The sequence below is a fragment of the Rattus norvegicus genome, chromosome 10 (assembly GCF_021556685.1).
Source record: "Rattus norvegicus strain SHRSP/BbbUtx chromosome 10, alternate assembly SHRSP_T2T, whole genome shotgun sequence".
NCBI classification, from domain to species: Eukaryota; Metazoa; Chordata; class Mammalia; order Rodentia; family Muridae; genus Rattus; species Rattus norvegicus.
The window spans coordinates 94,597,529-94,621,004 of NC_141543.1; the positions used below are offsets into that span (position 1 = coordinate 94,597,529).

General features: G+C 52.9%; 2 protein-coding genes and 1 long non-coding RNA gene across 10 annotated transcripts in view; 1 reads left to right on the forward strand and 2 right to left on the reverse strand.

Moving 5' to 3' along the window:
* Arhgap27 (Rho GTPase activating protein 27) overlaps positions 1 to 10,109 on the reverse strand; it is a 32,599-nt gene extending 22,490 nt beyond the window's left edge. For 2 of the 7 annotated variants that reach the window (XM_087572371.1, XM_087572367.1), the window contains exons 1-3: positions 9,889 to 10,109; positions 8,805 to 8,941; positions 6,845 to 7,516 (exon numbers count right to left, since the gene is read on the reverse strand). In XM_087572371.1, coding sequence (XP_087428497.1) covers positions 6,845 to 7,498 — 654 coding nt within the window. In that variant the 5' untranslated portion in view covers positions 7,499 to 7,516; positions 8,805 to 8,941; positions 9,889 to 10,109. 7 annotated transcript variants of the gene reach the window in all.
* On the forward strand, positions 5,029 to 7,691 carry LOC134480883 (uncharacterized). The gene is made up of 2 exons (XR_015632150.1): positions 5,029 to 5,333; positions 6,479 to 7,691. It is a non-coding gene; the product is annotated as an uncharacterized LOC134480883 (long non-coding RNA).
* Positions 10,110 to 11,716: 1,607 nt separating the features above from the next.
* Plekhm1 (pleckstrin homology and RUN domain containing M1) overlaps positions 11,717 to 23,476 on the reverse strand; it is a 47,811-nt gene continuing 36,051 nt past the window's right edge. For both annotated transcript variants that reach the window (XM_087572377.1, NM_001009677.3), the window contains 5 exons: positions 21,194 to 21,339; positions 18,042 to 18,235; positions 14,846 to 14,909; positions 14,315 to 14,472; positions 11,717 to 13,571 (listed from right to left, as the gene is read on the reverse strand). In XM_087572377.1, coding sequence (XP_087428503.1) covers positions 13,460 to 13,571; positions 14,315 to 14,472; positions 14,846 to 14,909; positions 18,042 to 18,235; positions 21,194 to 21,339 — 674 coding nt within the window. In that variant the 3' untranslated portion in view covers positions 11,717 to 13,459. The remainder of the gene's footprint in view (positions 13,572 to 14,314; positions 14,473 to 14,845; positions 14,910 to 18,041; positions 18,236 to 21,193; positions 21,340 to 23,476) is intronic.

A 23,476-nucleotide genomic window follows, 5' to 3' on the forward strand; every position in this document is an offset into this window, starting at 1 on the left:
CTGTGCCAATTGAAAATCAAAATATCAGGGCTGGAGAGATGGCTGTTGGGAGCGTTGGGGGCTCTTCCAGAGGACCTGGGTTCAATTCCCAGCACCCAGATAGTAACTCACAGTTGTCTGCAACTGCAGTTCCATGTAATCCAAAGCCCTTTCCTGGCCACTGTCCACTTGTGCACAGACATGCACCCAGGTAAAACACCGATATCCATATTTATATATGTATTTAAGGTGAAAACCACTACACATGACACTGTACGCAGGGCTCCAGCTTCCTCTGTGTAGGAGACACAGAGGACGAAGTTACCCAATTCCTCTTCATACAAGTTTGTGTCTGTGTAATAAAACTGGGAGAACAATAAAGAATGAAGGTGTTGATTTGTGGCCAACAGAGGCCAGGCCAGGAAGCAGGGAGGGGCCTGTGAGGGTTTTTCTTTTTTTTCTTTTTTTTTCGGAGCTGGGGACCGAACCCAGGGCCTTGTGCTTGCTAGGCAAGCGCTCTACCACTGAGCTAAATCCCCAAGCCCTGAGGGTTTTTAACTGCACATATACATATTAAAATCTCTTTTTAAAGAAACTCTGCACACATACTTCCATTAAAAAATTTTAAGACTGTTGGCCGAAGGAAGAGCCAGTCAGTGAAATTACGATTTGAACTAAAAAGGGAGAACTCTTAGAGTCAAATTGTATAAGACGGTACTCCCCAAATTCAAACTTGTAGGCTCAAGTTCGAGCGGAAGAAATTCTCCCCAGTGCACAAATGCAAAGTGACATGAATAAAGGGGATGGACGGAGTCAGAGGAGACAGCTCTCCAGCGAAAGAAAGCAAAGGAAATGAAAAACCATACAGGGACCGAGCCTAGCAGTTCTATAAGCATCGGACGGGACCCGGAATTCTCATTCGCTTGGGATGCAAGGACAGAGGCGGAAACTGGTAATGAAATGGAAAATATGACAGAAGGGAAGCCAGTTACTACCGGATCACTGGGGGAAGACCACAAGGGCAACCAAGAAATGCAAAACTTGGCAATAAACTCCAGACACAGTAAAGTCAGGCAGAGAGAATCAGCTGGGAAGTGAAACATGAGCAGAGGGAATGGTAAAAGGCGAGCCATGGGCCCGGCTTACTTTTGTTTCTGAGATGAGTTCTTGGTAAGTTGTCCCAGGTGGCTTCGAACTCATGATTCTCCCGCTTCTGGTCCCAAATACTGGCATCACAGGTGTGTGCCATCACCCCCAGCTCATACTAAATTTCTGAAGTGGAAATCTTACAAACGTAGGGAAAACGAATGCTTTCCTAATGAAATGTCAAATAGCCAAAATTAACTAGGGAACTTGTAAAAATATTGAAATGGCAGAGAGAGTTTCTGTAGGAAAGTGCCCTGGTCTGGAAGTTTCTGTGGGAGGAAACTAGAGTCCTTTAGGACTGACTATCTGTGACATTACTTTCTTCTGAAATATTTTCTGCTCATCCCTGAAGAGAGAGAGCTTTCAAAGTGCCTTCTGGGGCACCTTGGGGACATGTTTGGTCCCCATCTCCTAAGGGTACATTTGTTGGCCTATCTGGCCTCCGGGACAATAAGCTATCTGCTTTGATGTCTCTGACTTTATGGTGCCCAGCATAGCACTCACCACTTTTGACTGAACGGGAGAGAGCCCCAGCGTTTGCCTGGTGGTAAACTCCCACAAGGAAGCCTGGAGAACAGATCATGGAGAAGACCCCAGAAAGAGCCTGCAATTTACCCCCCAACATTTAAAAAGAAGTCAACCTGTTTCACAAGGGAGCGTAGAGAATTCACACAGTCAAACAGCCTGGGCAATGTTCCTACGGGGGGGGGGGGCTGCCCCTCGAGGCAGCCCCTGCTCCTCCTCTGTGTCCCAGGTTTAGACAGGAGACCTCCAGTCTCCAGTCAGGAAGGTTGCAGGAGAGGGACCCCCAGGAGCCTGCAGATGAACTGGGCGGGAAGGCAGTGAGGGTGATCTGTAAATCCCCTCAACACCACAGTCCTTCCTCAATTTAGAAACTGCAGCTTCCCTAATTTAACCAAGCATTCTCGTGCCCCACAGCCACGGGCCTAGCTGTTCTGCTTCTCCAGACATTGACCAACCAATGTGGCCTTGCTCATCGCCCCAGACCCTATTCTGGCACAGAGCCTGGAGTACATTCCAGACCCCAGTTACCATGACCACGGGGCTTTCTTGTGTTTCAAGACCTAGCGCTAACCACCGGACCAGGACCAGCGGACAGTCGTATTCAAGACTGTCTCCTCCCACTCCTGAGCAGAGGGCAGGGGAAAAAAAAAGAGTCCAGGGTTCAGATAAATGGAAGACGGAGGAGATCCAGCTTTAAGGTTGGATGATAGGAAACAGAGACCAAGAGTGAGAAAGGTCTCAGCCCCCTAGGGTCTAAGGAACGCAGGGTGGCCACCCAGCTTGCAGGGGTGAGGGCAGTGAGTAGGAGCCCAGGTAGGTGAGATAAAGAAGGTTGGTGGGGAGGGGGGGGGGGATGGAAGGACCTGCTCTTCCTGCTCTTCCTGCTCTCCCTTAAAAACCAGACCCTAAGGGCAGGTCCTGGGGCTGCAGGGTGGGTCAGCGGGGTGGGTCAGGGGGTGGACCCGATTGGTATGAAGCAACCAGGTGAGGTCTGCTCAAGTTAGGGATCTGTTGCTGAAGCTGGGGGGGGGGGGGTCATTGGATCTCCTCAGCTTGGCCTCTGCTCCCCGCTTTTCCTGATACCTAGCTTTTCAGAGTACATGCTTGGCTGAGTCTGTCCCTGAGACATTCGTTCAAGGAAGTGTACAGGACAGGGAGGGACCAGGTGGGGAGTCTGCGAGGGAGGCAAGTCCCTTCTCCTCCCAATCCCCACCCCTAGACTCTCAGTTCCCCGGGAGGTATCACTTACAGTTCCCTGGCAGATGCGGTGGGAGAAACGAGGGCTCAGGGGGGCTCCTTCCAGTCCAGGTCTGAGCTCAGAAGCAATGCCTCTGGGGCTGTTTGCATAAGTTCCAGCGAGGCCTGGAACCTGTCCTGCCAGTGGCCAATGCCCAGGCGGCAGGGGCGGGCCCTAGACCATCTGTTCCCTGGGCCTTCCTACCTCAAAGGTTAGGGCAGTCGTTTTGACCACACCCCGAAATCTACTAGCTAGGGAGGCCAGAGGCCACAGGGGAAGGGCAATGTTGGGGACTGAACCCAGTGAAACATTTTAGGCGTGAACTGTACACCCCAGCTCTCTTTTTACTCATTATTTGGAGAGTTTCACTATGTGGACCAGGCTGGCCTTTAACTGACTCTATAGCCCAAGGTGCCCTTGAAAATTGGTTCTACCTGCCTCGGCCTCCGGAGTAGCTGGGATTACAGTCAGGGCCTCAGAGGCCACTTTGCTGCTTGGCCTCCTGCGTGGCCCTAATTCTGTCAGGAGCAATGACTAGCTAATCCTCCACCCCCACCCCATGCCCTAGATGAAGGTGGTGAGGGCTGGACCGTCTCAGGCTGGGCAGTGTGCTCAGGAGAGAGTGTTTTGCTCATCTTCTGCTCCCACTTGCCCAAAGGGACAAGGCTGGCCACCTCTGAAGGCCACCTTGCTGAGACTAAACTTGGTGGCAAGGGTGAGGTTTGGAGTCAGAATTCCTGGTCCGATCTGAACTCACTTCCTCTGTGATCCTGTTTGGTTTCAGGGCACAAGGGCATCCTATGTTGCCTTCCGAGCTGCTAGTGACTAGCCTGAGCAGTGTGTGCAGGCCTCTGAGTGAGAGGACGTAGGATTGCTAGCCCTGACGACTGTCACCTCGGTCCACGGTGTTCAGCCCCATAACCAACGCATGCCAGGCTCACAGTGTGTGGTTACTTGTATGAGCTGTGAACATAAACAACCAAATATGGTACAAGCTCACTCTTCTCTGGTTGTCTGCTGAGTGGCCTGCCCTAAGGCCAGAGCTGGTCTGTGGCAGGCAGGTGCCCTTTCACCCTGTGACAGCTCGTGGTCCACACCTTTGCTCCTGTTTCCAGCCACACCCTTCTCCCAGGGATCCTATCTGATCATCCCTCCCCCTGCCTCAACCTTTCCCGGCTCCGGTCTCATCCATTCGCTGCCGTAGACTTTGGGATGATGTAAGTCGTTCACCCTCCAACTGACCACAGCCTCTCTCTCCATTCTCTACCAAACGGTTGCCAGCTGCCTGCCCGTCTTCACCCACACCCTTCAGCCCCTGACCTTCTGTCTTCTGCAATCCCTTGCTTGACAAGCCAGCCTTCTGGTGGCCGTGTCAGATAATGTCCTGTGGCTTTTGTCTGACTTGAGCTTGTGCACCTTGTCACTTGGCTTTCAGGCCCCCGGTTGGTCCTCTGGGGTCCTTTCATTTCCTCTTGAGATCCTCTTTTCCTCTTTTGGACGACTTTATCCAGGTGTGCCCCATCTGCTCCCACCTCATGCTGCCTCCAAGGCGTCTGTAAACGGCACCACTGGCCGCCCACCAGTGTGAATGGGAAGCTAGGAATGGGCCCAACAGTCCTTCTCAGACCCACTCCATTCCCTACCAAGAGCTTTCCAGTAGCTTCAGGATAACGTCCAAATTCCCACAAAGCCCAGCCTGATAGCAGATACCACAGCTAGCACAAATGCTGGGCTAAGAGAGAACTATAAGACCCCCATAAGGGCCTGTTCACATCTCTCCTCTGCCCTTGCTCTGTGGCACCCTCACCATAGCCTCATACAGCCTGAACGATGTGTGGCAGGGGCGTCTATACCTCTTAGGCAAGCTATTGTGCTACCATCATCCCTAGGTCTGAAGGCTCATGGGGGTGAGGGTGGGGGAGGGGGTGGGGGTGGGGAGTGTTGAAGCAAATACGCTTGGGGGTTTGTGGCTTGAGGTCATGAGGTGCTTTGAGGGTGGGGAGTAGGATTTGGAGTTTGAGTAGGGCGAGTGTGTGTGTGTGTGTGTGTGTGTGTGTGTGTGTGTGTGTGTGTGTGCGCGCGCGCGCGCGCGCGCGTGCCCGTGCCTGTGCACCTATACTCCTTGGAAAACGGCCAGGATCACTTTTCAGGAAATTCCTTCCCATGATGCCTGGGACAAGGAAGGGCAAGGGTGAAATTTCCTTACCAAGGGAAATTTGCTGTTTGCGGGGGACAGAGTGTCCGAGAGAGCCATAGCAGAGAATGCGCCATTGTTATACTTAGAAGCAAACAAATAGGACCAGAAGAAGCCGGGCACTTTTGGAGCCAACAAGTTAATTAGAGACAGGCAGCAGCCTCTCTGTCCAGCATTTAGATCTCTGCCAGACTTCCTGGTTCGCTATTGTGTCTGTGACAGTCCACCTTCAAAGGTGTCTCCAAACTACTGGTAACTGGGAGCCTGCTGGGGGCGGGAGAAGGGATGGGGGAGGTACTATTGGTCAGGAACTCTGGCAGATTTCTGGACTGGGAACATTTCTAAAGAGATTCTGGCAGCCGGGGTGGGTATGGGGAGGGGGCGTCTCTTTCTCTTTGGTCCCAGAGCTCGGATAGCTGCCCTTGGATAGACTTACATAGTCCTGGTTCATGGGTGAAGGGTTTGCAGCTCCTCGCTTCTTAAGACAGTGTGAGCAAGCCCTTGGCCAGACACTGGGGAATTCAAGCACACCGGGGCCATTCCCACAGTCAGAAGCTCGTAGGGGCAGCAGACACATTCCCAACATTAGGACCCACAATCTGGAAAGGCTGGGGAGTTCTCTAGAGGAACAGAGTCTGCTCAAGGGCGCCAGGGAACCGAGCGAGCGCGGACGTTTAGCCATATGTACCGCAGGCGCCTGACTAGCTAGGGGGCGGGTTATCAGGACGACCTATCTGCCGCAGACACTTAAGCCCGCGGAGTGTTGTTCTCCGCAGTGCCCACAAGGGGGAGGGATGTCGCGGAAACCTGAGAGCAGAGGCTCAGGGCTGCAGCGAACATCCAATGGAACGCAGTTACTCTTCGTGCACCGGTTCCTGCCAAGTGCTTCCACGCCTCACTGCGTTTAAGGTTCACGACAACTTTATTCCTTGGGTATTATTTACCTACTAGGACACCGAGCTCGTCAGCAGCTGGCAGATGACCCAGCAGAGTCGAATTCGGGTTTCAGTAGCCTTAAAACCTGAATTCTGCAAAGAGGAGCCCTAGCAGAAGCAAGGCCAAGTAGCGGGCTTATGGGGTCGCACCTCCTGGGTGAAGGCACCCGGGACTCAGTGCCTGAGAGAGGAAGTGAGTTGTGGATAATGCAGCAGCAGTGGGGTGGCAGATGTCAACCATTTGGAGGCATCCTCTCTCCTTCCGCAGGCTGTCCCTCCCTAAAAGGCTCTAAAGTTCAAGAGGACAGGGCAGAGCAAGAGGATTCCGAGGCTATCAGTGTTAGAAACGCGCTCCGTTTCCAGTGTCTCAGATAAACACAATCGGATTCCGAAAGAGAAAAGACTTCACCATAACTAAACCTGAAACAAAACCATTAAGAATTTTTGTTGTTTTTGTTGAAGGAACTGAAATATTGGAAACTGCACCAAAGAGAAGCAGATGCCTGACTTTCACATCCACCATCTCATCTGACCCGACCTCCACCCTAAGTTTCTAGAGAAGAGAGTCCACCTCTCCAAACCGTTCCTTACAGAGCCACAGATATTTAGGAATGTTATTCGGCGCATGCACTTGTCACAGGTTAGTTAACCTCCCAGCAGGCTTTGGGGCAGCACCCTGTAATCAAGCTCATTTGCATTATGCATGAAAACGTGAATATTTACGCTAAGTGAGGTGGAGGGACGACCAGTGACCTCAGTTAAAGAAAAATCATCCAGGCTCTGCTCCACTGTGACCTCCGTCCCACCCCGTCGCTCGCGGCGACCTACCTGTTTTGGGCTCTTCGCCCGCGGAGGACAGCGCAAGTCCGGGATAGCCTCGTAGACATTCTCCGAGTCGCTACGCGCCAGGGGCCGGGGACAAACCCAGGAGCCCGCCACGCTGGAGGCCTTGAAGTGGCCCGCGCTGCCGAGGAGGCCGGCAGGGGGCGCGGTGCCGCCGCGCGCCAAGTCATCCAGGGACTGCGCGGGTCGCACCGGCGCTGCGGGCCGCAGGTACAGGCAGGCGGGCCCTCCCGGAGCCAGGCTGTTGCGCTGGCCACTGGTGCGTTGTCGTGCAGGGCCACACAGGGAGCTGGCACGGCCCCGGGGCTCGGCAGAAGACCCATCGGCACCCACCGGGGTGCTCACGAAGCGGTAGTCGTAGGCCAGAGGCTCCGGGACTGCGGGGCGCTGCTGCAGTACGGAAGGCTGCGGGGCCGGGACAGGGTCACCGAGCGCCGGCAGCTCGCGTACGTACTGAGCCGGGAGGTAGAAGGGGCGACCCCCAGGCTCCCGCCGCACGTGCCACCAGTGCTCGGTGCTGCGGCGCAGCAGTCGGTAACGCTCATTGGGTTGGATGGCGATAAGGCGCCCGTCTTTGCCGGTGTACTCGAAGGGGTGCTCCACCAGCACGTACACGTCCCCCTCGACGTCCGCCGCCATCGCGGCCACCGCGCTCTCCTGCAGGCAACAAGAAAAGGAGCCGCCAAGGTCAGGACTGCGCAGCCGGGAAGAGCATCGAGTTCCGGGCTCAAAGACAAGGGTTCGAGTCCCGCTCCTGACGCCCACTGCATTCGGCTTCAGTTTTTTCTTCTCTGAAATGGGGACGTGGATAAAATCATCTCCGTAACTCCCATTCTTAAGATTCCATTCCGTGTCGTTGATTGTGAGATATGCTGTCCCTTGGTGAGAACTTAAGGGTGATAGGAATCCAACTTTACTCTGGGGGAAACCTTGGCTTAAAGACTTGGCGGTGACTGTAAGATAGACAGCACATTGGCCGGAAGGTTGGCAGAGCCTCGTTTTCCAGGTTGGCGAATTGGGAATTAAGGCCCCTTTCCCGCCTCTACTCTGCCCCCCTCCCCCGGCTCGCCCCACCCTGACGCCTCCTGCCTGAAGGGAATCCGTGGAAAGCTCTTAAGTGTCCCCTCCCCTTAGGAGGTTGCCCTCCGGGAGGGCGAGATTAGCGTGGGGGGCACAGGCTCTAGAGCAGCCCCCAAGTTGTTCTACTTTAGAAGTGTCCCTGCCTTATTTAGTCCGGTGATTTTGACGTAGGGGCTTGGACAGCTAAGGCTGGAGAACCGGTTCTCTGGGTTTCTCTTCCCTTTCCCAGTGGCTTTGTCGCACACGTGAACCATGAAGTCTGGTCCGCCCATTAGGGCCAGCACCGCCCCTGCATGCCAGCTCCCAGGCAGCTTAAGAGGCTTCCTGGTTTTCTCACCTGCCTGGGGATCCCTCCCTACAAGGACTTCCTGTCGGGGTAGTAGCTCCTAGGGGATGCATTGTGACAGTGTTACCAGTGTCCTCTAAATCTCTTTGGAGTGATCATTATAACGCCCCCCCCCCAATGCCCAATGCCAGGTTAGTCTGGTGCCTGGTGTGTGTGTGTGTGTGTGTGTGTGTGTGTGTGTGTGTGTGTGTGTGTACACAAAATCCCAACTGTGTGCCTTCAACAAAGTGAAGACGGTGGCCTACTCCGAAAGTTCTGTCACTCCAAAACCCTACAATGACCGCTCCGTTTACTACCCCACAAGGTGTCCTGGGGACCAGTATCGGGGTATCCACTGTCATGCAAGGAATGATTTCTTTTTTCAAGAGTTCCTTGATGGTGGAAGGTGTGTAAACTTAGTCACTGAGCATCCTGACTCTGGGAGATGGTAACATGGTAGATCAGAGCTGGGCGAGCAGAATCCTAGGAGTGTACCCTTGGGTTACTCCCTCTTCCCCAGGACCCCAACCGCGTACTCACTTTAGCTGGGAGGATCTCAGGCTGCCCATGGGCTGGATGGGCGGAGCTGGCGGAGGACTGCAGCTTAGGTCTCTACCATGTCTGTGGGCGGGACTTCCAAGGACTGAGACTGAAGAAACCGCGCGAAACAGGAGACACTGGGAGAAGAGGTGGAGACCCGCACTTAGTAGAGTTGTCCCCAGTCTCCAAAACAGCTTGTCTGGGAGGGTGAGGAGGAGCCATAATGCCTGTGCCCGGACCCTTGGAAAGACGTACGAGACCGGGTCTCCAGGAATTAAAAAAAAAAAAAAAAAAAAAAGGCAGGAGGAAGGGGTTGCGTGGAAGGGGTGCTGATTGATAGCGAACAGAGTCAGTAGGTTCTGCTTCTTCCCTCAACGCTCGGAGGGATTTTTGTCCTCGAGGCCCTGCGTTCCGCCTCCACGATGCTCTGGGAATGCCCAGTGGGGCTGATTGTCTTGTCCTGGCATGCACATTACGAGGGAGGCCCTTTGCTTCCTGAATCACGAACTGCGAGCCCTTTGCAGCCAGATTAAGAGCACTACCCATTCCTGAAGCACCTCCGCCCTCTGAGGCCCTCTCTGGGCCTGGAAAAATTAGCGTCCCCTTGCAGGGACGCTCACAGACTGGAGCGCAATGTCTTGGGTTATGTGACAGTGGGGACCTGTGCCTCACATCCTTCCATTATCCGCAGAGAGCGAGGAGAAGGGGAAGGATGCATGAGCGGGGAGGAATCTTGGAAGCAAGAACACACCCTTAGCCAGTAGGTTTCCTGTATCTTTTGCTCCTGGCCGTCCCTAGTCACAACGTCACTAATACCTAAGTTAGCACTGGGGGACTTCGGCTGGTTCACCTCTCGCCCCCAGACAGAGGGCAGCCTTACGCCTAAAGCTCCTCCCCGGGGTTTGGGCGTCCGGGACCTCCTCCAAGCTCGCAGTGCTCTAGCCCCAGAGAAGCAAGAAGGGCAGGCGGTGCGCGGGGCTCTAGGGTAGGGACAGCCACCTGGGGGCACCTTCCCCGCCCTCCCACTACTCAGCGCCATCCTCCCCAAAGCCATTCCTCCCTCAGTCCAGCCCGGCCCGGGCACCTTATAACTTTCGCCCGCTGGCCTAGCTTCCACTTGTCCCGGTAGACGCGCGTGGGGTCCGCGTCCGGCGCTGCCTGCTCCACAGCCCTGCTCCGGCGATGCCCTGTTTCCTGTTCTACAATATAACCGGCGGAGAGCGCTCGGCAGAACTTCCTCCCAAGCCGGGGCTGGGCTGTGCTTGCGAGAGACAATCCCCGGTGTCCTGGCTTCCTGTCCCCTCTGGGCCGGGCCAGCGCTCTAGGAGCAGAGACGCCACCCTTCCCCCTCTTCCCCGGGGATCCTGGGCCACACCTGGCTCCGGGGAGGAGGCGGTGGCAGGGCCTGGATGGAGATCTGCGGGGGAGGCAGTTTCTCTCAGCTTCTGGCCAGATTACACTCCCACTGACCCTCATCCTTGTAGGAGGAAGAGTCACAGTCCAGTACTGCAGGCAGCCTGAGTGTAGTTGCAGGATCCTCCCATTTTGGAAACTACCTGCCTCTTGGGAAAGCAGCACACTTTGAGGTGTGCCTGTGAACATTTCTGACAAGGGCAAGCCCCAGACCTGGAGTGCTGATTTTCTCTGACTTCCAACAAAGTGTGGGTTTCAACTAGGTGTTCCATTAGGAGCTGCTTAAGGCTCATAAACACGAGAAGGGAGCCCCACATTAGGCCTACGTCCCTCTAGTGTCACAGGGCTGAGGGTTCAGTTGGACAGCCCTCCCCCAATATCTTCTTCCATATTTTGACTTCCTTAGTCGTGTCCACTGAGTCTACATTGTGGTGGGTATCTTAGGACCCAACGGGGAAGGCACAAGGCATAAAATGGGGGGGGGGGACGAGCAACACCCTACTTTGTCTTTCTTTCCCTAGTCACCCAGCCAGCCAGGTCCTTGTCCGTATAACAACCTGATGCCCAACTGTGCCACAAGGGAGCCTTTATAGTCACGGGAGTACCGCTTTACTGGGTCTCTCGATTCCTCCCATACCTTATACGCTTTCGGGGAAGTTAAAGGAAATATACACTAAACACAACGGTGGTGAGCACATGTATTTTATTGTTATTTTCATTATAGGAGGCACTTTCTGGGGATGAGAACTCCAGTTTTCCCATCCCCCCTCTAGACAGAAGGGAGAAAGGGGAAACTGCCCTCAGAGGCACTGTGCAGAAGGTGGAAAGACTGAACCAAAGACAGCAGCATCAGCGCAAGTGTCAGACGCCTCTCCTGGGCCTGCCACCCCCAACCTCCAAATCCAGTTCCTCTTCTTTTTCTCTGAGCCTACGCCCCTGGAGAACCTGGCTCAAAGATGGCCAAGGAGTACCCCACTCAGTGGCTGAAGGTCCTCAAGGTCAGGAAATGAAGTCCTGGATGTTGTCTTTTTCTGTCCCATTTTCCTGCAACCTGGTTTCCCTAGGAATTCGTCTGTTTCCTTCTTTTGTCCTAACACAGGCAGTGGGGGTGGGGTGGGGGCTTCTTCTGGAGCCCCCGGGGAAGGCTAGCAGCAGATGGGTCTCTTGAATCTTTAATCTATGAATCTAGGAGCCGGGACCTGTTTCCCCTGCTTGCCTCTCTCCATGCCCAGATTCCTGCTTTTACAGGTTATGTATGTGTGTGTGATCTGTTTCCGGGAATTTAGGGCAGAAAGCTAGTGAGTTGTTACAGCTGATGGGTAAATCTGAAAGTCTCCCACCTCCATCAGGGCAACCTAAATTCTCTCACTTACCTCTTCTCCCTGGCTGGTTGGTCGGGCAAGTGTGCTCCATGGTCCCTGAAGTGCTCAGTGCATAGGATTAAGGGGAGCCGTTGGTGTTTCCCCAGGAGCCACAGGATTGAGACTCAGAAACAAGACTGATTAGAAAGACCAGGTCTTTACTGCAAAATCATTCAAATACCACACACACAGCAGCAGCTTCTTCTCTACATTGCCAAGGCCCACTTGTCAGAATATTGCATAAAATAGCGTTTTTTTTCAATAGTGTGGGCACTGCAGAGGTTCACGTGAGCTCTCTTCTGGTGGGGGCAAGCCTCGAACTTGAGCACATCAGTAGCTTAGTAAAGGGGCAAGAGACAGCTCTAATGCTCACAGTCCAGGTAGCGGGAGGACTCTACCTCCTAGGCAAGTTCTGTAATACACTCTCATGGGACAGGCCACAGACTCCTGCCATTCAGGACCCAAAACCAGGGAGGCTCTGATGGGGCTGTAGTTTGGGGGATGTGTTAATGCTACTTGGGGGAGGGGGCGCAGACATGGATACACTGGGTGGCTCTGGAGGCTTTGGTGTTTCAGCCACTGGTGAGTGCTGTCTTCCATGATGGGGACAGATGAACTAACTGTGTGGCAGCCTCTGCCTCCTGTTTTATTGCACAACTCGTCAGGCTTCAGGTGACTCAGCTCATGCACCTCCGTGAGGGTGGGGACACCTCCTCTCTAGACATGACAGGTCATTTCCAGGGAGGTCCTCCATTCCATCTGGCTCTGAGCTGGTTGCTCTGGGATGGCCAGACGGGGTGGGGTGGGGGTTCAGGAGAGGTGAGGGTAGCAGAGCGCATCCCTACTCCCTACATGCCTCAAGGCTACTTGAAAACAATTCCAGGATGTGGCCATCAGACCCAAGAGCCTCTCAAGGGCAACCCCACTTCCAGGAAGTCATTTGGGTGCTGCAGTGTCCTGCTGGACTAGGTGAAAACTCAAGGAACATTCTGAACTCAAGCTTTGAGACTAGGCTGATGGAGCTCTGCAGGGCAGCTTCTGGGCAAATCCCTATCTCTGTAGCTGAAGGATGGCGCCTCCTCTTCACAGATGGAGCTTGGGGCTCTCTGGCTTCCAGCCTACTCTACCCTGCAGCACTAAGGAGGGCACGGGGATGAGGTGGGCAAGGGTGTGGCCTTCCTGAGAAAGGAAGGTTCAAAGTGCTGACAGTGCTGGTGCTGGTCATTCCCCTGCTCCTGCTGTGCTGTACTCCCAGGCCAGAAAGGAGCCAGGGGCTCTGAGAGGGAGGGACTGCTTTCTGGGAGAGCATGACAAGGGAGGGAAGGTGGTTGCTGAAACCAACCAGCCTTACAACGACAGGCCATTTGGCACATGGCATTTGCGCTCTTGGCAGTATGTGCCAGAAAGGGCAAAGGAAAGGCACCCTTCCACCCGGCTCCATGCCTGCCTCTAGGCTGGGCTTCCTCTTACCCATCTGCTCGGGTGAAGGAGTCTATTTCTTGGGTGATTTGGGTAGGTCAAGAATAAAAAAATATTTTCTGTTTAAATACGAAGGGGGGAAAACCCACCTTAAAAAAACTAGACCTTGTACTCAGGAGCATGGTTTACACATGCTCACCAAGCTTCGTTTCAACAGTGTATGAACAGCCCTAACGGAGGTGCCATGACAGCTGGGTAAGCAGGCCCTGTGGAGAGGCGCCTGGTGTATCTCCTTCTCCTGGAGCACAAGGGTAGTGAGGGGCCACAGGCATCACTGCGACTTCCTGTGCCTTCTCTGTAGGCTGGAGCTCTGGGCACACCAGAGAGTCTTCCTTACAGGGAGGAGAGGCCTAGGCCGATGACAAACCAGCTGGACGGCCTTGGAAGGTCAGGACAGCAGGGCTAACTGACAGTGTTCTGTTCCTGGTACTTGCGCCGGCGGGCACAGCGGGGACAGCCCTTCCTCACCACAGCCTGGCAGCTCTGATGGAAGACAGTTCTGCATTCAGCACACCTGAGAAGAGAGCATGGGCATTGCTGGTGCCAGTCATCTAGATATGTCTGGGGCCATGGGCAGAACCCAGAGAGGCTGCGTTCTGCTGGCGGCTGGCACCCACATGTGTTGCCTTCCAATTCTCTTGGAAAGCACTTCAGACACTGAACCCGCAAGTGAACCCCATGCCCAAGGACATGTCCCATGTTACTCTTTGCAGTGCTGATTGACAGCTTACATGACTTCTTTTTTTTTTTTTTTTTTTTGGTTCTTTTTTTCGGAGCTGGGGACCGAACCCAGGGCCTTCCGCTTCCTAGGCAAGCGCTCTGCCACTGAGCTAAATCCCCAACCCCGACTTCTTGACTCTTTTTAGAGCAGTTTAAACAAGAGCCCAGGCCCAGAGCTGACAGTGGCTGGTTTATCTACTGAAGGTGAGTGGATTATCTCCTAGCTCAGCCTTTCACTCCTACCTGGTGTGAGGGAAGACCGGAGCTTCTAATAATGTCTAATACCCACTTAGCTAAGCCTTATGTCAGTGCTCTAGGGCCATACTCTGTCAGCTCCTTAACCCATCTGTTGACTGAGTTAAGACATCCCACTTCAAGAGGCGGCAGCCATCCCTTCTCTAAGGTAATGGGGTGGGAGGTAAGGGGCTGAGAGACAGCCGCGGATGTTCAGTATGCTCCTGCACAACAGGGTGAGGGGTAAGCAGGGATGCTGCTCAGGCCGTGGTTGTGGGGTAGCTGGCTGTGCACCCCTCATACCTGACTGTGGTGTCAAACTCAAAGGGAAAGATGATGTCCTGGTGGTGGCAGATCTGGCAGATGAAGCCTCGCTGGGTGCACAGGTCACAGTGGTAGACATGCTGGGAGGCGAATTCAATCAGGGCTTTGAGGAATCCTTCATACACCCCCTCTGCAATCTGCAGGGCAAGTGGAGACCAGTCTCAGATGGCACCATGCATCACCACAGTACCTACCTGGGAACTCCTCTGGTTCCACACGGATAAGGAGACCTCCCTGCATCGGGCTGTTTGATGCGGGTATTAGCTTGGGTCTTAGGGTAGTGGATATGGTACTTAGGGATGGGACTTGAGTCTACTCTGCTGTCCTTGAGGGAAAGGCCTCACCCTTGGGAGCCTCTGGTTAGGTAAGAGGTGAAGGAGAGGAGGGCAGCCATTCTGAGGGGTGGCCTGAGTTGACAGGTATCCCTCCTGCTATTTCTCTGTGATTTCTTCAGGATTAGGACCTACTTATGAGTCTAAGATTTAGGTGTGGGGAGGATGGCATACTCACCTGCTGGAGGTCAGCAACACTGAATTTGTGAGGAGACTCCAAGAGGTAATTCCTGTGGCTTAGCCTGCAAAGACAACACGAGCACTTCCTCAGAAGGGCTTCCAAGGTCAGGCCTCCAGTTCCTGGTTGTCCTCCCCTCAGCCCTGCCTACTAGCCAGCAACATAGGTCTGGGTCATCAGGTAGGCCAAGGGCTCGAGTTAGTCTGCTTGAGCTCCTATCTGAGCTACCTAGGATTAGCCCCCAGCCCCTAGGGCAAACTAAGTAACCTCCCAGGAGACCTGGAATTGTTTTGAGGTTGAAAAATGTACTGAACACCCTGGGTATAGTGTAAACATAAGACTAACGAGCCATGAGGATGATGCATGCTGACACTTGGCCAGGAACCGGGCTAAGTATGTAGTCTTTGTAGTAATCCTGTGAAGCCAGTCCCATTTAACTCCCACCTTGGGAAGACAGGAAACACAGGTTAAATGATTTGCCTGAGGTCACAGAGTTAAGAATCTGAGCTAGAGCTTGAACATAGGAGTCTGGGAGCCCAATCTGGGTCTAGGATGGTGAAGCCCATACAACCTGGCAGCTTACACTGTACCCTATGCCTGAGAACGCCAATCTGCCCCCCAGTGAGCATTCAGCTTTCTGGAGACAGGAAATGGCCATTTATGGCCAGGAAAACATGGAGGGGGGAACGACGACGACAAAGACTGACACTGAGTTGGCAGGAAGGGTGGGGTTCATGTGATGGAGGCTTTTATCCCTGTCATCTCTCTTCCCAGTGTAAGGAGCCAGCAGGCCCTGGGCCTTCTTTGGGAGTCAATGAATCCTTGGTCTGCCATTCTCAGTGTGGCTTTGCAACTGATTTTTCTGTAAGGCTTGGCCACGGGCATACAGAGATAGACACAGCCTGGCCTGGGCCCCAGTTTCTCTGCCTGTACAATGAGGAGCCCCCTCTCGGTGCTCTGTAACAAGGTTACTATCTAGGGACCAGGCCCAGTGACCTGGGAAACTTGCATGGATGGCCAGGGTTTATCTGTTTCATCTAAGGCCCACTCTTCCTCTGTCCACCCCCTCACACACTAACTCCTGTGAGCTTCCCAGCCTCCTCAACCTTCTAGCTCCTACTCAGGCTTGCTTAGGAACCCTTCCTCAGGACATATATAGTGCTGGCCCAGTCACCTGCCTGCCCCTCTGTAGCTGGTTAAGGCCCAAACACTGTGGCCCTCCCCACAACTCAGAAAGGGCAGATAACCAGTAGCAGTGGTCCATCTTATGGATGGGTGAATAGGCTCGGAGCCCCAAAACTACTTCCTGGATCTGTGCAGCAGTCAGGTCAGGTCAGGGTTGCTCTTCTTTCTCTGTGCTTCCTCTTAAAAGTGATCTTTCAGGGGAAAGAGTGCTTGCTGCACAGAAAGGAGGGCTTGAGTTAGGATCCCCACTACCTTGTAAAATGTGAAGCAAAGGAAGCAGGCCCACAGGGACTCACCGGCCAGCCAGTCTAGCTAAAAAGTGGCCAGGTGTGGGTTCAGAGACAGACTGTTCCCAATGAATAAGACAGAGAGTGACTGAGCTGGACAGTCCTTTGGCCTCTGCACTTGTGTATACAAGCCTGTGCAACCTCCCTCACTCATGTCTGCACAATCAAATACAATTCTAAAATAAGATAGGAGTTCCCCAGGCAGGTTGCAGGGAGGTGCCTGGGTGCAGAAGGCAAGTCAGGGAGATGGAGATAGAGACAGAAATAGGCTGCTTAAGCGCCCACCAACGGTTGCTTGGAAACAAGTCAGCAGGTAAGGAGGGCGACTGGGCCAGCACCCAGAGCCATGCTGTAGCCACCCATCTACACAGATCTTCAGGCCTCTGTGGTGCCAGAAAGGAAGTGAGCTTTTCTCCCACACAGAGATTTATCCCTGGGTAAGGGCATAAACTCTTTGAAGCTCTGGACTATGGAATCTCTGAAAAGAGAAAAAAGTAGACCCTTGTAGTGGGCTGATATTTGGTGGTAGAGACCCCAAAAGGCTGCCTGTTCTTCTAGGCCCGATGGAAGGAGGTAAAGCTCAGAGGGTTCATTGGATGTTCTGGGCAGAAAAGGGCCAGCATTCCTCTCTGATCTCCCCAAGATTTAGGGGACCATTAGACATATCTATCCCCAAGACACAGTGCAGGCCAGCTCTGGGAGAAATGACACTGGCCTGGGCCTGAGGAGACATGCTCAGATGGTGCTCTCCATGCTGGCCTCTAGGGAGCAAGGCTAGGGAAGGAGCCTGCAGGGACCGCTAGTCTCCAGAGGGCCAGCAAAGCAGACACAAATCCATAGTGGATGAACTGTGCAGCTTGCTCTTCCTTCCCCAAGGCCGGTGTTCCTGAGGGCCCCCAGAGAGAACAGCCCTGCCAAAGAGCCACATCTCTGCACGTGAATGGAGGGCCTGGAGATGTATGAGGCAGTCACACAGCCCTTGTAAAGACTATACTTAAGTCTAAGGTCACCCCTGTCCCCGGAGCACCGAAGGACCAGGCTCAGAGTAGCAAGGGGCTTCTAGAGGGGCCTCCTGAGTGTCGCCAGTTGCATGTGCCGTAGACAGTCTGCAGAGCAATGGTGCCAGAGGAACAGCAGCACCGATGAGCCAGGCTAGCATCCTTCTCTGTGCAGCCCTTTACCTCTCTGCCCACTTCCTCCCCTTCTTCAGTCAAGATTTGCTGGGCTGGGCTTTCTATGCATGACGTTCTCCTCCACGGCCCATGCGTGCCACTCCCAGCCAAGCCTCTTCCTCTCTTCCACTTCTATTTACTTCCCAGGTCTTGTTTCAGAAGTCACTCCCTTCAGGATGTCTTTCTGCTGTGTCTTCCTGCCCTTCAGGTCGGATGTGTCTCTGTACATCTGGACCATCCATCCTCTCTCCCCCCTTTGCCTCTGGTGGGAGGTGCCGTGGGCTCTCCTGCTTTGGGTCTGCCTCCCTCAGCTCAGTGTTCACCTACTTCTCTAGGAACAGCTGCGCTCATAAATTTTTGTTAAACAAACAAATGAATGACCATATGAACAAAACCACAAACTACCCTCAAAGGATGAAGTGACTTCCCACAGCCTGGTGTGAAGTACCCAGCTCAGCACTGGGTGAAGTGGCATCTCCCGAGGGGACACACTGCCCAGGTTTCGGCTGCTGTGTCCACTCACAGGCACATGTGCATATGAAGAGCACTCACCTTTTGCTCAACTCCTTCAGAGCACCACTTCGGCACAGGCCCAGGTAGTCCCCCAGAAGTTTCAGCTGCTCCCGGCTCCTGCCAATGAGGTGCATGCGCTCTACATGCTCATACAGAGAGGCGTTCACCAGCTGCAGGTTGATGAGGGGCTGGGCCCGGATCTGGGCCAGGAACTTCAGGGCCTGCCGGCAGACCTGAGAAAATTCATGAAGACCTCACCTGTTCAGCCAAGACTTCTGGCTGGATGTTGTGCTAGTGAGCCTGAGCCTGCCTGCAGCCTGCACCCTGTACCCACCGAGTGGCGCTCTCTTTAGTTATAGAGCAGGAAATAAGGTCAGACAACTGTGACCCCAGACCAAGGTCACACAGCTCAGAAAATGGTTGAGTCAATATCTGAACCAGCCTGACTCTCAAACCCTGGTGCTGTCTGATTCTGACCTTGCTGAGACAAGGGAGGAGTCCCCTGTCCATGGGACTCACAGACTTCCCACACTTTCCTGTCCTCCCAGCCCCCTTTTCCTGCCTACAGGAAACATGCTGTCCTCTGGGCCCTAACTCAGGAACCAGGTGACTCCGCTGCCATCAAGCTCCAGCTACAGGAAGCTACAGAGCAGACACAGTTCTATGACATTCCCAGTGCCCTCAGCTCTCGCCAGAACTTCAGGAGAGTCCCACGGGGTCCCAGCTGCCTGTGCTCACTACTGAAGATCTGAGTGACTCCTCTGTAGTCGCTCATCTTCAGGACCATCCCTAGGGAGAGGTGGCAGCGCCTGCTACATAGATGAGGAAACAGCCTCAGAGAGGCTAGAGTGGCTCATCCAACTCCTGTGGATGGCAAAGGCCAGCATGAGTGGTCTCTCCACATGGGGATGGCCATAAACTCTCTTTTCTGTGGCCATAAGCTAAGGTTTGCTAGAGGAAAATCAAAATGCATTTCATGACATTATTTTGAGCTTAGACTGAAAGACAGAAGCTTTGGCACAGGCCTCAGTACACTGCACATCCTCAGAAAATGGAAGCTGGGCCACTACAGTGCAAGAGCCTACCCTGGTCCCATTGCCTGGTCAGGGATGTGTAATTGGATCCTCAGGAGAGCTGCTCATATACTGGGGGACAGGAGAGACCTCCGACTTCCTATCTCCCAATTGTGAGCAGCTATCACTCCCACCCCAGCAATAGGTAACTCCATTTCCCATGTGCCAGAGTCCTGAGGTAACAGCTCTCCATCTGGGCAAATCCCAGTGGCTAACCCTAGTGGCTGGGGTCTAATTGTTACCCTCTAGGCTGAGCCCAGCTTTCCCCACAACTCAGCCTCTGACGCTAGGCAAGGCTCAGTTGAAACAACATCTGGCAATGTGTGCTAAACACTGCCCAGCACTGCCATGGGCCTTCTTGCTCTCCAGAGTTTGTTCATATCCTGTGGGCATGGAACAGTATGCAGGCAAGAGCAGACACTTGGTCCTGAGCTGACAGTCTGCCAGGTGGCAGCTGGATCTCTGTACAAGTGGGTCAGCCAACTCGGTAGCTGTGAACAATGGAGTCTCAAATCCTTGCGCCAACTACTCTGTTTTGAATTTTCCTGTCTTTCCCAAGCCAGTGATTGCTGAGGGAGAACTGGCTATTTCCTGGTCCCAGAACATTACTCCAGTATCCCCAAGAGGGAAAAGATGAGGTACAAAGACCACAGCAGTGAATGAAGCTCCGAGGAAGTATAAGGCTAGGAGAGCTGCTTTACATCAAAGGCTCCTGCACATCTTTGAATTTTGATGGTCACACCATGGGGGTAAAGCTGACTGAGTTACCATACCTGTACCTTGGGGCACAGTCAAAGCCAAGAATGTACAGCCTCAGGCTCCGACAGAAGTAAACAGTTTCTTTGTGTTTCTAGTCCATGCCCCCGTGAGAAAGCCAAGTCTGTTCCTCTTGAGGAGGACCCTGGACAAGTGGATTAGGGACAGGAGGTATGACAGGCTTTCCAGGAAGGAAAGGCACTGCTGATAGGCACTTTGAGGCTAACACAAGCAAGCTATCTCCTCCAGAAGCACTTGGTACCCAAAAGCCATCATGAGGGCTCCACAGAGCCCCACGTGGGTGTGCACGCCGTTAGTCCCAGCACCCTAGGGAGGCAGAGGCAGGCAGATCTCTGTGAGTTAGAAGCCAGCCTCGTCTGTAGAGAGACTTTCAGGATAGCTGGGGCTACACACACACACACACACACACACACACACACACACACACACAAATCCTGTCTGGAAAACTGAAAACCAAAAGCTGAAAACCAAAACAACCAAACAAACAAAACGAAAATTAATAACAAAGAGAAAAAAAGATGGCTCAGAAACTAAGGTGTCTGTGGCCAAGCCTGATGAGCCAGTTCAAGACAGTTCTACTGGAAGAAGAGAACAGATTCACATAACATGCATATGCACACACAAGCACACACAATAAAAACAAAACACCCAAAATACAGTATTAAATAAACAACATGTGGTAAAGCAAGATGAGTCCACATGCTTATAGAAACAACACACAGAAATCTCCAGAATACTCTAAAATTCAGCACTGCTATTTTCTAGCTGAAAACACTGATGCTCAGAGGCCGAAAATTGAAGAGTGGTTATCTTCAGCGACGAGACCTAATTTTGATTTGTCTTTGGGCTTTTCTACATTGTAGGGGTCAAATAATAACCATGCTGTATGACCTAGAAAAACACTTTCTCTTTCCTGCAGCAAGTGTAGTCGGCTTGGCCGCAGAGAATCTGCAAACAGCAAGGCTGAGTAAGGGGTGCAGCCTGCTGGCTGGCCCAGTTTACTGCCCTCCCACCCATCTACATCAGTCCTTCCACCATCAGTGTATCAAACCTACTCCATCCCGACTTTCTCCCTGACCAACCTTACTGCTAGTGTCTTGACTGTCTCTGTGGCTATCTTAGCTTCAGGGTACTGTCCTCAGGTGGCCACTGGGGAGCAAGGAGTTGTTTTACAAAGCCCTGTTCAGGGGCTGCAGATAGACAAGCTTTCAGTCCCTATCTCAGGCTTGAACCAGTGATCCTGGCTTCCCTACAGCCAAAGTCCTGCATGGCCTAGGGGAGAACATTCCTTAGTACTGAGCAGCCCTGTGTGGCCAATGACAGCCTGGCTTACAAACTTACCGGGCGCTTTGTGAGGTCCCAGTTATGAATGATTCTGGCTGGAATCACCGAGGCATCGTCTTGGTGGCAGAAGTCACAGTAATATAGGCCAGAGAAGGCACAGAGCTTAGGTCGTACAAAGGAGAAGCCGATCTGCCGGGAGCAACCTAGGGAAATGGACCGGGGTAGATAAGTTAAGTAGTGAGGGCCAGAGTCAGCTTTATGAAACACAAGAGTCTGCTGTAGTGGGAAAGGACTGCTAATACAAAGATAAAAGGAGAGAACCTATTCCTCTGACCAACCCCCTCTCTTGATAAATAAATATACAACCTTTTTAACCACTCATAAACTCACCACTTACAATAAAAACTTGTGGGGTTTTTTTTTTTTTGTTTGTTTGTTTGTTTGTTTTTTGAGACAGGGTCTTACTATGTGTCAGAGGCTGGTCTTGAACTCAGAGATACCTGCCAATTTTCTGCCTCTCAAGTGCTGGGATTAAAGGATTGCACTTTGTGCACCATCACACCTGGAAAAATGGTTAATTATGACAGTACACTGTTAAGTGATTATTGCTGGTTCTAGGAGCCCTTGGAAGCTAAGGTAGGAGGAGCCTGAGTCTGGAGTCAGCTTAGGGTTACACAGTAAGAGCCTGTCTCAAAGCACACTCAGATCAGAGGAAGACATTTGCCAGGTCACACAGCAAGACTAAGTGACAGGTGGCACTCAAAGTTGGGTTTGGTCACAAAGTCATCATTCTCCTCCACTGCCATCTGTTCACAAGTTCCCCTGCCTGCTCCTCACTGCCAACCTGTATCCCTATTTCTCCAGTGGGGCTCAGAAACAAATGCCACAAAGCTAGGACCTTGACTAGCAGTGAGGCAGCTGTGGAGAGGAAGCAAGCCAGCAGGACAGCATGACCTGGATATAACATGGTCTCCATTTGAGTCTACGGCAGCAAATCTCAGGGCAGTGGGCAGTGGGCAGTAGGCAGTGACAGGGTTAGCCACGTGGTCAGTAAGCACACCAGAGAGCACAGAGGCAAGGATCAGGAGTACCCAGGGCAAAAAGTTAGTGTGGTGGTAAAGGGTCCCTTTGGTCTCAGGCCAAAGAGTTGGCTTTCTTGCTGCTGAGCTGCCTACCCAGGTCAACTTCACCCAACTCTCCTAAGACTGTCTCACTGTATAACTTAGCTACTGCCAGCTATTTGGTGAGGTCATTACAAAGCATAAATAATGCAAGTGCTCTTTAAACTGTGAGTTCCAACACAAGTATTACTGGTTGGCATCCTCCTGCCCACTGGACAGTGCAGCAGTGTAGAAAGCCTGAACTCCTTGGGTATGCTCGTGTCCAACAGCAGGCTGGCAGGTGACAGTCACAGGGACGAGCTCTCCTTACAGTACTCACACCCGCAGGCAGAGTCTGGAGTGTGAGTGCAGGCAGAGGTCTGCAGGGGTTTTCTGCAGGAAGCTCTGCTCAGCAAACCCTCCAGGGCTTGCCACAGGCCACTTCCTTGCAGTCACTTGAAGCAGGTTTTCCTCTCTGTCTTATGGACCCCACCCCATGAGGAAGCTCAGCTTTCAGCTCCATTCCTTTGCAGCATGGCAGCCGCCATCTCTCTCAGACGGCAGGTCCCAGCACAGATGGGAAGAGCACCAAAGGAAGGCGGACGGTGGAACAGCACGGGACTGGGAGGCCCTCTGGTGTGCCAATACATAGGTTCTAGGACACAATCATCAGCTCTGACTCTTGAACATACTAACAGCTTGAGACGAGACACTAGCTTTGGGCCCTGCTTTCCTCACCTCTAATATAAAATGAGGAAATAATGGCCCCTAACTCTACAAGGATGTATTGAGCAGAAAAATGAGATCATCCAAACAAAGCATCTGGCTTTGTGCCTGCACAGGATCAGATCCCGATGATACCGGCACAGCCGAATCCTTCCCACAGAATGCATAGAGGAAGGCACAGGAAAGCCAACCAGGTGTGGTGACAGACGCCTGTAAACCCAATACTTAGGGGGCTGAGGCAGCAAGAATTCAACACCAGCTTTGACTAACAGTGACACTATCTTAAAAAAAAAAAAAAAAAAAAAAAGTGTTGGTGGATACTATAATCCCAGTACCTAGAAGGCGAAGGCAGGAGGACAAAGAGTTCGAAGCCAGCCTAGGCTACATGAGACATGTGGGTCGATGTCCCTTAAACTGTGGGGCAATATGTTGTCCAATACAGTGGCTCAAAGTGAGATGTAGCCGTTATACTTAAGTAAATGAGATTTCATCTTAGTTCTACAGCCACCCTTTA